This window comes from Sprattus sprattus (genome assembly GCF_963457725.1).
Source record: "Sprattus sprattus genome assembly, chromosome: 18".
Taxonomy (NCBI): domain Eukaryota; kingdom Metazoa; phylum Chordata; class Actinopteri; order Clupeiformes; family Clupeidae; genus Sprattus; species Sprattus sprattus.
The window spans coordinates 22,099,249-22,112,061 of record NC_137916.1 but is presented as its reverse complement, the minus strand read 5'-3'; the positions used below and the strand labels follow the sequence as shown (position 1 = coordinate 22,112,061).

General features: G+C 43.1%; 1 protein-coding gene across 1 annotated transcript; it reads right to left on the bottom strand.

Moving 5' to 3' along the window:
* Positions 1 to 798: 798 nt before the first annotated feature.
* Positions 799 to 11,705, bottom strand: slc1a9 (solute carrier family 1 member 9; the record flags this gene model as incomplete). The annotated part of the gene is made up of 10 exons (XM_080856233.1): positions 799 to 1,014; positions 1,805 to 2,258; positions 2,770 to 2,904; positions 4,897 to 5,091; positions 5,584 to 5,817; positions 6,898 to 7,024; positions 7,218 to 7,323; positions 9,107 to 9,369; positions 10,131 to 10,283; positions 11,573 to 11,705. The coding sequence occupies 10 exons, from the start codon at positions 11,703 to 11,705 to the stop codon at positions 799 to 801; spliced, it is 2,016 nt and encodes a 671-aa protein (XP_080712359.1).
* Positions 11,706 to 12,813: the final 1,108 nt, after the last annotated feature.

Here is a 12,813-nt window from a genome sequence, read left to right as displayed (position 1 = left end):
TAAATACATAAATAATAACAATATTAACAATGACCTTTCTGTGACTGAATGAGAAAGACTGAGATTCAGTAAATAAATGCCATTTTTCATGGGGGCAGTGCAATGACAACAAACCATTAAACCTTTCTGCAGTGGTACAGGGTAAGACAGGGATGATAAGGAAGCAATTGAGGATACAGAACGAAGATAAAATGAGTGACTGTTGCTCGAGATTCACATAGATAATAGGTCAGTAACCTGAACCTGAACACTCCTCTTTTCTCATACCAACTATGGAGTTAACAAGCACTATCAATCACACTCAATCATGCTCGAGTCGGCATACTACAAACAGGTTATGGTGTGGAATGGCATGCTCTAAACTTTGTGCTTCGAAGTGAGTGAAATGCAACCTGATTGCTGCACCTGGCCTCTGGGTGTTGTTGTTTTGAGTTGTTCCAACCAGTTCTGATTAGATAAGACTTCATGGAAGAGTGCAATTTGGAGGCCTCCAATTAACACAATTAAGGGGGTAATTGAGGAAACAAAATGGTTCAATACAGCAGACTTCACTGCAACTGTCACTAGGCTACCTTTGCAATTTGTCAAAAATTCTCATAAACCATTCCTTGTTGTACACACTCCAGTTGCCCTCATAAAGCACAAATAAAACGGGCATCCGCTGAAATAGTTTCTGCCCAGTCCAATTATCTACCTGAAAAGACCACCACTTGGGAATGGTGGAGGGGTGAAATAAGATGGGGAGATGCTGTAAGTGTTGTGACGCTGCCATCAACGATGGTCCAGGGGTTGGCGGACTCATGGTAGGTCATTTGGGGGGATGGTGTGTCTCCTGTCGTAAGCAGTGTCGTCACTTTCCCCCCCATCACTGCCTTCATCCAGCGCTCGCTCTCTATCCTCGTCCTCCTCTGTCTCACTTTCTCGCTCCCTCTCTCGCTCCCTCTCTCTTCCCCGCAGTCGTTCCCTCTCTCGGTCTCGCTCCCTCTCTCTGTGGCCACGTGGGAAGTTAGGAATCTGAGAAAGCCAGAGAGATGAGAAGGCTTAACATGAATGTAATTTAGTTCATCAGTTCTAATCAGACACAAAAGCTAAGAGCCATAACCAATACATTTTAAAAAGAAAGCAATAGAGTAAACAATGGAGCCCCTAAAATACCCAACAGACTTCCCTAGAAATCGAGACGTAACTTCAAACAACTTAACCAAAGAACCTTTAAAATCGAAAGGGGCAAAAGAGTAGGCTGACACAACTCAGAATAATTGCAGGAAGCACCAGCCTGAGGGCCCAAGCATCACAGTAAGTGGCATAGAAAATGTCAAGAAACGTCCCTTTTCCCCAAATATTGGATAAACAGAAGTTAAATTACAATGTCAGAGAACCTCTCGCTCTCCTGGTTTCATTGCGGCTCAGAAATGTCAAAATTTCTTGTTGCTCAGTTGCTCTTTTACATGAATGGGCAAGCACTTAACAGAAATAAAATGAAGGTATGCAATAGAAAACCCTTGAACTCAATGGGTACTATAAAGTATGCTCAAACTCTCAATCGTGGCTAATGGGTTTGGTATCTTTTGATCAAGTCAAACATCTAAGTGTCTAAGTATGAAACCTCTTTTCAGCCCTAATAACGTCCAAAAATTGAACCTGTACTTTAACCTATCCAGGATGTCACGAGTGAGCAATCTGTTTTTCTAGAAGATAACAAGAACTTTGCACTTTCCCTCACACAGTGTAGCCACCTTATGTTAACCAACAATACACTCTACCCATACCCCAAACAAAGCATAATAACACTTCATAGCATTACCTGGTTTTCATGAGTGGGCAAGGCGGTGTACCCGGGCTCAGTGCGTCTCAGCATACGCGGAGAGTGCGTGCGGAAAGGCCTGGGCGAGTGGGACTGGCGCGGTGACGGTGAGCGGACGGATCGTGGCGATGGTGAGCGCACAGAGCGCGGAGAGGGCGAGCGCACCGACAGAGGTGAGTGCGTTATGGAATGGGACTGGGCCAGCGAGTGTGGGGTGTGGTTCAGCTTGGGTGGACGAGGTGAACGCGGTGGCAGCTCCGGAGGTCTCAGGTCCACCAGGTCCATCTCGGTCAGAAGAGGCGGGGGTGGGATGAATTCCGCCTCTTCCTCTTCGCCCTCACGAGCTGCGGCGTCTTCTCCGTCAATTTCCGCTAGCTCTGCCCGAGACAGGAAGTCCACAATGCCAGCGCCGAAGGAGTCTCCTACCACATTGATGGAGGTCCGCATGCGGTCCCTGAACAGAGACAAATAGACGTCATGCTAGAAACAATGCATGTGTAGACAACAATCCATACACTATTGGTTCATAAACACAATGAGAATAAGAAACCTGTCAACCAGCTGCAATGATAATACATCTGACAAAAAGAACACAAGAGCCTGGGAACACATATATCAGCAGAAGTGTATGAGGTAGGCAAGCTCAGATATCATGATCTAGTTTGTCGATACATTGACAGATTTGACTATACTATACGTGAACATCTAATACAGTGCTCATGTTCACTTGTGTATTCACTGACACCAGCAATAGGTGATTTCAATTTATGGTGTAATTATTACAAATGTAACAACAATGTTTTGAGAATTCTCGTCGCTGCACATTTGTTTTTGGCCGCATTAAAATCACAAAATACCCCCTGCCAGATCATGCTGGGGCTAAAAAGCCAGATAATTTACAGAAGATGGCATGCAGAGTGTAAAGCAGAGATTGCATGGCATTGTGCTTGAGAAGATGCACTTACAGCAGCCAGTCCACAGCAATGAGAAGGCTGATGTCTTGGGTAGGGAGGCCAACAGCAGTCAGGATCAGCAGCATGGTCACAAGGCCAGCACTGGGTATGCTAGCTGCTCCGACACTGGCCAATGTTGCTGTCATACTGTGACGCAAAGAGCAGAAGAGGCGTTTTTGTTTTCAGACATGGGAAAAGAGGAAGGAGGACAGTGAAGGAAGAAGTGAGAGAGTACGAAGGAAAACAGGCATGGGAATTTTTCAGAATCAAATCATTTGGAGGAGGAAAGGGGAAAGATAAAAGAACAAGAAAAGGAGGATGGAGTGGAGATAAAACAGATGGGGGAATTGTAAATGATTTTATAGCAGTCCAAAGGATGAGAACAGGACTGTATTTATTACAAGAGTAATTTAATACAAGAGTGATTCGTTTTTTGTTTTTATAAATATCATTTGACAGTGGTTGAGACAAAGACAACCTGTTGTCATGGTGTGGTAAATTAGCCACTGAAATGTTTTCATTTGCTTTCGTTTTGTAAGGTTTGCTGAATCCGTTCATGAGTCCAAATTCCTTTAATCCTATTTAATAACTATTTTTGTTCTCAGAGCAGAAAAGCGAAAGAAATCAGCTTAAACCAGAGTCGGGTAGTTGAGTAAACTGAGAAAATCAAACTATGTTAATTTAAATCTTTAGAAAAGTACATCATACAGACAGGGACAGAAGGTCTTCCCCAGCTAAAATACCAGAAGCAAAAAAATAAAAAAATTCATCCATAATGTAACCATCTCCGCATATTCAGCACTTTAGCAGCCTTGTTGAAAAATATCCATAAATGAAAATAAAAAATACAGATGCATCCTTAAGGGACAGCCGAATGGCAGAGCCAGCAGCAGGCTGTAATATTCACGTTTTGGGATGGCAAGTGAACACATACATCCACAACTCCACCAGTCCATGTGATCCAAATGTAGTTATGTGATCCTGGATCAACAAACATGAGCTTGTCATTAAAACGGAGGACTGTTGATCTTGAAAGCATACACAGGTGTCTAATAGCCCTCGGGATTAAAATGGAGGGGAGAGAAATGTCTAAATACAATGGGAAACACAAACAGAAAGCACTAAGGCTGGACGTGAAAAGCGGTCTGTGTACACTACAGTATCTCCAAGAATGGTAGTCCTACAGTCACAGGTCAAAATCCCGGACTAAAGTTAACAAACCAAAGATAAATTGCTTTTAAATGCTTGTCAGAGATGCAGAAGTAGACAGGTTTGTCACCCTTAGAGCAGAGCTCTGCAGAAACAAGCATGCTTTGACTCAAAGAGATCGATGTATTTATCCTCTAGTCTAACTAAATAGAAGTCTTGCAAGGTAACCTGTATATTATACACCTGCAGACAACTGTCTGAAATGTTGTTAAGACAGTTAAGTTTGTAAACTTCTCCATCTCTATCTCTCTCTCACACACACACACACACAAACACACACACTACTAGCAAGAAGAATCAATATGAAGTGATGAAGGCAGTTTGTGTGAGTGGGTGTGTGTGTGTGTAAGAGTTGGTTAAAAGTTGATGGGGATATGTTTGCACTATCCACACACACACACACAAGAATACTATCTTTTTGCACTATCCACACTAGCAGCACAAGAACACTTTCCTCCTGGGCATCTACATCTACACTGTCACAATCAAGAGGCCTACATATTGTACTATAGGGTCAGATTCATTCTTGTATCTGTAAACTCCCCACTCCTTGTGAACACGTTCTCCCTACGTGTATGTCTGTGTATGTCTGTGAGTTGTAACTGTATAAGCTAATGGATGACCTAAATTTCCCTCAAGATTAATAAAGTATCCATCTATCTATCTATTTTAAGGGAATTCAAAGGGTCAAATTGACCCCTGTCAGACATCTTTGTAGTATGCCGGCTGGGGGGGGTGGGCAAAAACTGGGAAAGGACAGTCAAAAGCACTTTCAGGATGAATAAGCACTTTTACCAATTTTTCAAATTGGACTCAGTAGGAGGGCAAAATAGGCCTTCTCCCTGCAAACCACAGAGAGTCTCTCTCAATTGATTTACCACACTGTCAGAAAATGAATCCCATGAAAGACTTTGAAGTGCAGGGCCATACCTCACTGTGCAAATCTGCCCTGCGTCCAGTTCGATGCCATTCATCTGGGCAATGAAGATGGCGGCCACAGCCTCATAGAGAGCAGTGCCATCCATGTTTATGGTGGCACCGATGGGTAGCACAAAGCGGGTCACACGCTTGTCAATCTTCAGGTTCTCTTCCAGGCATCGGAATGTGACTGGCAATGTCCCAGCACTGAAGGAATAAGCCAAAGAGAGAGAGAAAGGGAAACAGAAAGCAAAGGGAGAAAGTAATATACATTGGATATAATATACACTGGCTAAAGTACAGTATATCTCGAAAAAAACTCTCTTGTCTCCAAAAAACTGAATGTGGGACAAAAAAATTGATTCAGGTCCGAGGTGAGATTAGGTCATAATTCCATTATAGAAAAAGCCGATGGGATTATATTTATTTTGTAAAGCCACAGCAATGTGACAACATGACAGTTGGTTTAAAAATCCAGTGGAAAATCCAGTCTCATGACTATTAATCCGTCTGTTTGACTGCTAATAATAGTTGGAGGGGGGAAGAGGGGGGCATGAAGGGGGTAGAAGTCGAAGATTTAATATTTGGTTGATGAGTCGTAAGGACAGGGGAAGAATGGAGACAGAGACAGAGGACCACAATGAGAGATCTGTTATCTCTGCTATGCAGAAAAACACTCAGAAACTCAGAGTTCAGTACCTGCTTGCAGTTCCTAAGGCTGTTATCCATGCTTGGAAAATTCCTGAGTAAAACTGGATAGGGCTTTTCCTGGTCACCGCGAAGAAGATCATGGGCAAAATGATGCCGCCATGGATGGTAAGGCCTACCATGACCGTTACCATGTACATGCCCAGCTGCCTAGCGACCACCTCCAAGTCTCCAATAGCAGCAATCTTTCCACAGATGAGGGATGCAATGCCCACAGGGGAGTACCTGGACAGAGAAAAAGCACACAACACATTTGTGCCTGTGACCCTTACCTCATGCATTATTGCCAATACCGGTATGTCACATGAGCATAATACAGGGCGAAGAGAAGATCCATAAAATATAAATTCACACACAGAAAAAGAAACTAAGAGCACTAAAGTAGCTTCAATATTGAGATACGCTGATGGAATTATCAGACACGAATGTGGAAAGATCTCTAGGACTAGCTGCTTCTCTCAAAATTAATCATTTTCTGAAGAATAATTTTCTGATATTGTCTGACAAATGTTTAACTTTTGCAAGGATTGCTATTGCAGTGAGTATTTTGAACAGGACAGACTATTGCAGCTATGAAAACCTGCCAACTTGGCATCCTCCAGTTTTGGACTTTTAAACAACATTTTTTTTTACAACTTTTCACACAGTCTGGGTTACAGAAATAGATTATTGATATGGCAGAATTTGATGTAATGCATACTGTACACTGCTTTGCTATGCTGTGGCTCAGAAACATGTAGTGTGTGGTGCCAGTGAGATGATTGACTGTCTCGGATAAGTGTACGGAGTTCATGGGAAATTTGCTGACAGGACAGTCAGTGTGACGACCAGGCTTTCTCTCAGGGCTGGGGGCAAGAGGACAGGCAGAGAAGTAGAACAGGCGCACGCCTAGGGAAGTATCTCAGTTCCATGTAAGTGAGTGCAATGCATTCCAGAATACAAAGGTCCTTTTCGACCTCCTTCCCCACCCTACCATGTTACACACCCGTCTGCACTGCCTGTGTTTATTACGCTCCCTTTCGACAGACCACTTGTCCCTATCTTGACTCCTCTGCTCAGCTTCTCCTCATCTCCGCTCCTCTAGTTTAGAGAGATTTTTTCTTTTCCCTGTATGTTTTTACCCTCCCCCCCCCCCCTCCACCCCTTTCTGTGACTGACAGTCTCTCATCATACATTTTACATATTCATAGAAAGTATGCGCACACACACACACACACTCTCTCACACACACACACACACACATACACACACTCACACACACACACACACACACACACACACACACTCACAGTCACAGATACTGACCACATGATCATGGACACCATGTTCATGATGATCTCGTTCAGGATGTTGAAGAACTCAGCCATGAGCTTCCCCCTCTCTCCCATTCTCCCCATATATAATCCGAAGGTGATGAAGAAACCAATCAAACCTGGGAACAGCACAGAAAAACAGCTAAATGAATGTCTATTAGTATGAAATGTGTACCATATCAGAAACACAGTACTACACAGCTCCACTTTAAAACCAAGGTAGTCTACAAGGACATCCTTTTCGTGCTGTATAAACCAAGGCTCCACAGTTACACACACAGTCCACAGTATTACCCACCAAACAACCCTCACCTAGCACATTCATTCCCCATTTAAACTCGAGTTTTTTCCTGTTGACATAGAGAGGTTCTGTTTGATTTTGGACTGGGACAGCGACCTTCTTCAGCACTGTCTGGACCTGCAGAGTGGTGAGGCAGATGGGAGAGAGACAAAATGGTGGAGGAAGAGATGTACTGATGGATTAAATGTGTAATGCATAGAAACCCAGGGTTCACGGAATCACAGACATTTCTTTCTTGCTCATCCTTGGGCAAATGTTTGATTGAGTATCTTAGCAGTTATGTGATAGATACCTCCAAGACAGCTGCCACGCTAAAACCAACACAGATATAAAGAGATTACTGCCAACAGAAGGTCTGACCCTTTACTCAGTCTTATGCTCCCACACACGCACACCCTAACACGCACACACATACAGACACACAGACACACACACACACACACACACACACACACACACACACACACACACACACATACACACACACAGTCACACACATACACACACACACACACACACACACACACACACACACACACACACACACACACACACACACACACACACACATACACACAAACACACTTTAAGGCCTGCGTACTTACCCAGACACAAAGCATGCAGACTAGTACAAACAAATCTACATGTGTAGATACTTATGTATTATGTATAAATCATATGCAGAGACAGGGCTCTAGCGCGAAGTGAAAACAGACAGGATTTGGATGGGGCCGGGGCGAGGAGGCTGCAGTGGGGCTGCCTGCTGATTGAGCGCTGGATTAGGCCGTGCTTTAGAAATGATCAGCTCACTGGGGTTTATCAGAAGATGCCCCACCGGACCAGCTCTGCCTTCTGGCCAGAGCACAGAAGCCAGCAGTCACATGACCCCCCGACATATATGTACACACACACGCACACACACACACACACACACACACACACACACACACACACACATAGACACACACGCACCACGCACGCACGCACGCACGCACGCATGCACGCACACACACACACACACACACACACACACACACACACACACACACACACACACACACACACACACACATCCATATCCTTTCATACAGACTCCCACTGAGAGTATGATAAGTCATGACCACCCATGGCGTCTACCATGGCTCTTTCTGCCCTGCTTAATGGTAATGCTTGAGCTGTTTCTATTCAAAAAGGCCTCAGCTGATTTATGAGAAGCAAACAAATATTACGTAACATGCCGCTTAGATGACTTTTACTATCTTAAGAAATCCAAATTAAAGTCACAATTCCCTAATCCAAAACTACACAACATCACAATATCAATACAATCAGAACCACAGTGCAGTATTAATGACGAGGTAAGCCATACATACCATGAACAATAAAAGACTTCTCTGCAGAAATGAACGTGCTAACAAGACCCACCAAAAAGATCAGTAAATAATAAAGGTTTTACTCTTGCAATCCCATTAAAATGATTTGATTTTAGAGAAAAAGATCACATTCATTCAGCTGTCTCCACCTTCAAAAGACAACATGCCAAAACGCTAACTGATCAGCTTGTATTGACATGTAAACACATCGAAGATAATGTATGAAACATTGTTAAAAATATTACTATTAATGTGAACAATAGTATGAATTTCATCACCCCTGGAGCAAAATTGAAACCATCAATCCCTCTAAAACGCCAGGTAGACTGATAATGTTTGCGGTAGGGTTAGGCCATGCTAGAGTATCAGAAGAGCAATAACGATACAGTAAATGTTACTTATGTACTGTAGATGTCAGTGTTATATTCAGAGGCTATTGTAACAGTTAACAGCAATTGTAACAGTTGTATCAGTTTCTTAGGCCATATTATAGACAGAGCTTTTTGAACAAAGAATCAGGGGCTCACCTGCTGGAAGCAAGCCTGCACCAGGTTCTCAGGGAACAGGTTGCGGATGAGGTCCAGGAAGGCATCTAGACTGCTGACCTCTGGGTTCTTGGGGGCTGAGGAGCTTGGCCCCTGGGGTTCATTCCTGAGTTTAGGATTACCGGGGTGAATGCTTATGACCAGGATGACCCCCAGGATAGCAGCGATGATAGTAGTGGACATGTAGTAGACCATAGCCCTGGTGCCCATCCTGCCACTGGAGCGGGCATCCAAACCCGCCAAACCTGACACAGATACAAAGAAAGTATCTTAATATCATGAATGGCGTTTGTTATTGGAGTCACAGGTGAAAAATTGCTAAATTATTGAAGAGCTGTGCTTTAAGTGTTAAGTGTTAGGTGTGTGTGTGTGTGTGTGTTGTGTGTGTGTGTGTGTGTGTGTGTGTGTGTGTGTGTGTGTGTGTGTGTGTGTGTGTGTGTGTGTGTGAGTGTGTGTGTGTGTGTGCACTGCACTGCAAAAATGTTAATCTAAGTAAGATGAAATATCTTAAATCAAGGCAATATATGCTTGTTTTTTGTCTGACAAGATATTTCTTCTATTTTTTATATTAGAGCGTTTCACTTGCTTAAAGCGTTTCAGTCCTTAATTATCTTAACAAGGTATTATAACTTGTTACTGAGATTTTATAACTGGTTCTCAGCAAGTTAATGCTTGAAACTAGTTTGATCACCACTGACAAGTACAAAACTGCTTTGTCAAAGTCAGAATCAAGACAAATGTATTTGTTTTAGTCTTGCCACTCTAGTTTTTTAGATACATTTGAGTTGTTTTCTTTTTTAGGTCTTGGTAAGTCAAATTTTCTTGTTCTGTTGGCAGATAATTTTGCTTATTTTAAGTTATATATCCCCCATTTTATAACTTTTTTTCTTGTTTTTGAAAGCTGATTTTTTTGCAGTGTGTATATTAATTGTGGTGGGTGTGCACAGTGGTCTAAGTAGTGTGTGTTTGCGCAACGCATTATGTGTGCTGTGTGCTCAGTGCTGACCTGTGATGAGACTGGATATGATGAGAGGAAGGATGAGCATCTTCAGCATCCTCATCAGGATGTCACCGGGGAAGGACACCAGCATTAGCATGTTGGGGTCCAGATTGGGCACATACCGGAGAAACGTGCCGCACAGTGAGCCTGCTACTACACCTGCAGACCACACACCGGGACACCAATAGCCGTTACAGAGGCAGAACATGGAAGCTGAAGTGCCTATAAGCCACGCCAGAGTCGCTTACAGAAAAGTGACTGACGAAATGGGACAACTGACTTCATAATTGTGTCTATTTCCCAAGACAGAACAGGCACATTGGCCTGGATAGATACAGATACTGATACAATGATGCCTGTTCATAGAACTGATCATGGGCTACATTTTTTACATAAGACCTACAAGAACAGAACAGGATGAAGGGGATCAAAACCCTTGTTACCTTTAGACACAGATACACACACTATCACACATACACTCACACGCACACACGAACGAACACACGCACGCACGCACGCATGCACGCACGCACGCACGCACGCACGCACGCACGCGCACACACACACACACACACACACACACATACTGCAGGGTCACAAGGCTGTTTATCTAACAGAGACTGTCATTGATTCTTCTGGAAATAAGTTATATATATTATCTTTGGAAGCTCGAGGAATGCCATGTAGAATAACTTCAGCTGTGTTTGAGATTTATCATGTGAAAATCCTTGAAAAAAAAGCTCCACTTAATTCAAGTGGGAAGAGCAATGAGCTTGCAAGAGGAGAAATCACAGCCAGAAATGGCTTGTTGAGATGGGAGGTGGACACAAGCAGGCAGATAGAGAGGGTGGTGAGACCAGAGGGAGAGAAAGGGAGATTAAAGCGCTTCATAAAAAAAAAGAAATCATGATGTCACCACCAGCAGCTCTCTCTCTCTCTCTCTCTGTCTCTCTCTCTCTCTCTGTCTCTCTCTCTCTCTCTCTCTCTCTCTCTCTGTCTCTCTCTCGCTCAAAGAAGGGAAGGGAGAGAGACTTAGAGTAAATATCCAATCTGTCACTATCCTCGGACGACATCTTACACTCCCATTGGACACGTGAGAGACATATGGGGATTTTGTTCAGACATCCGGCATACACTAACTGCAAATAATATGAAATAATAAAGATAATTAAGACGTGGGTTAGCAGAGATGTTAATATACTCATCCAAACACACACACACACACACACACACACACACACACACACACACACACACACACACACACACACACACACACACACACACACACACACAAACACACACACACACACACACACACACACACACACACACACAGACACACAGACACACACACACACACACACACACACACACACACACACACACACACACACACACACACACACACACACACACACATATCCTGGGTGATCAGAGGGCCATACCGAAGATGGTGAGAGTCAGGAGGAGATTTTTGGTGAAAAAACCACAGTACTTCTGCAGGATGCCACCTTTAGGAGCCGGTTCACCCCCATCCTCACACTCCATGGTGTCCTTCACTGGCTGATGATTCGTCATCCTGCCTGGATACACACACACACACACACACACACACACACACACACACACACACACACACACACACACACACACACACACACACACACACATACAGAAAGAGGGAGAGAGAGATGGGTCACAAAAGAGTCAAAAAAGTAATACACGTAACATTGACTTCTCGCCAAAAACAAATACAACTACTGATGAGTCACTGACTTGGAAATAAACAGTAGGAGTTGCACTCTCAGGAACGTCACCAAGCCGATACAAATCAAAGGAGATGGGGAACTGAGCCAAAAACACTCTTACGGATAATTGCAGGAAATAAAATGTGACAAATGTGGGAATTTAGTAGATCACAGCTCACTGCCAGAGTCTTTCCGTGCAAACCCCAGGTCTAGAGTGTTAGGTTCTGATGCTAAATGTTCTGCGATGATGATACTGATGACCCAGAGCCGGGTTCAGTACATTTCCATGTTTACGTTCAGATGTGACGACTGAGGGTATGGAAACATCTTGTGCCATTGCTGTGTCTACATCCTTCTGTGAAGCTTAGGGAAACTAGCGATTAGGCTAATTTTAGATGCATTCATGAAATGATTCCACAACTTTCCAAAACAAACAAGAGGTGCCACCGAGACTCAAAGGGACCTAATGGTTTTCGTTATATGACTTATTGTACTGTTCAGGTATAGGCCAGTCACTGTTCCTTCTGTTTGCTCAATCCAAAATAGACTAAATAAAACCGTATCAGATTATTTAACCTTTGTTCTCATTGAGATCAAGATATCTTTGATAATAGAGACCTGACAGCCACAAAACAATTCCATAAATCACATAAAATGTACCCATAACCAAAGTTCATTTAGTGTCTATTCAGAATTTTACATGGCAAAAAAAACTAAAACTGTGGATAAAAGCGTCTTATTTTATATTAGCAATAATGATTGACATTTCATCGTCATGCCAGGTTTTTATGTTATAGACCAAATAAGAAAGATGTTCTGGTAATTTCTCTTAATGAGCCTCAAAAAGTAAGAAATAGATCAAATACAAATGAATAGGAGCACATTGTCACGCAAGGAGTGTATTAATTATGAGAAACTGTGTAAGAATAAAAAGCTTA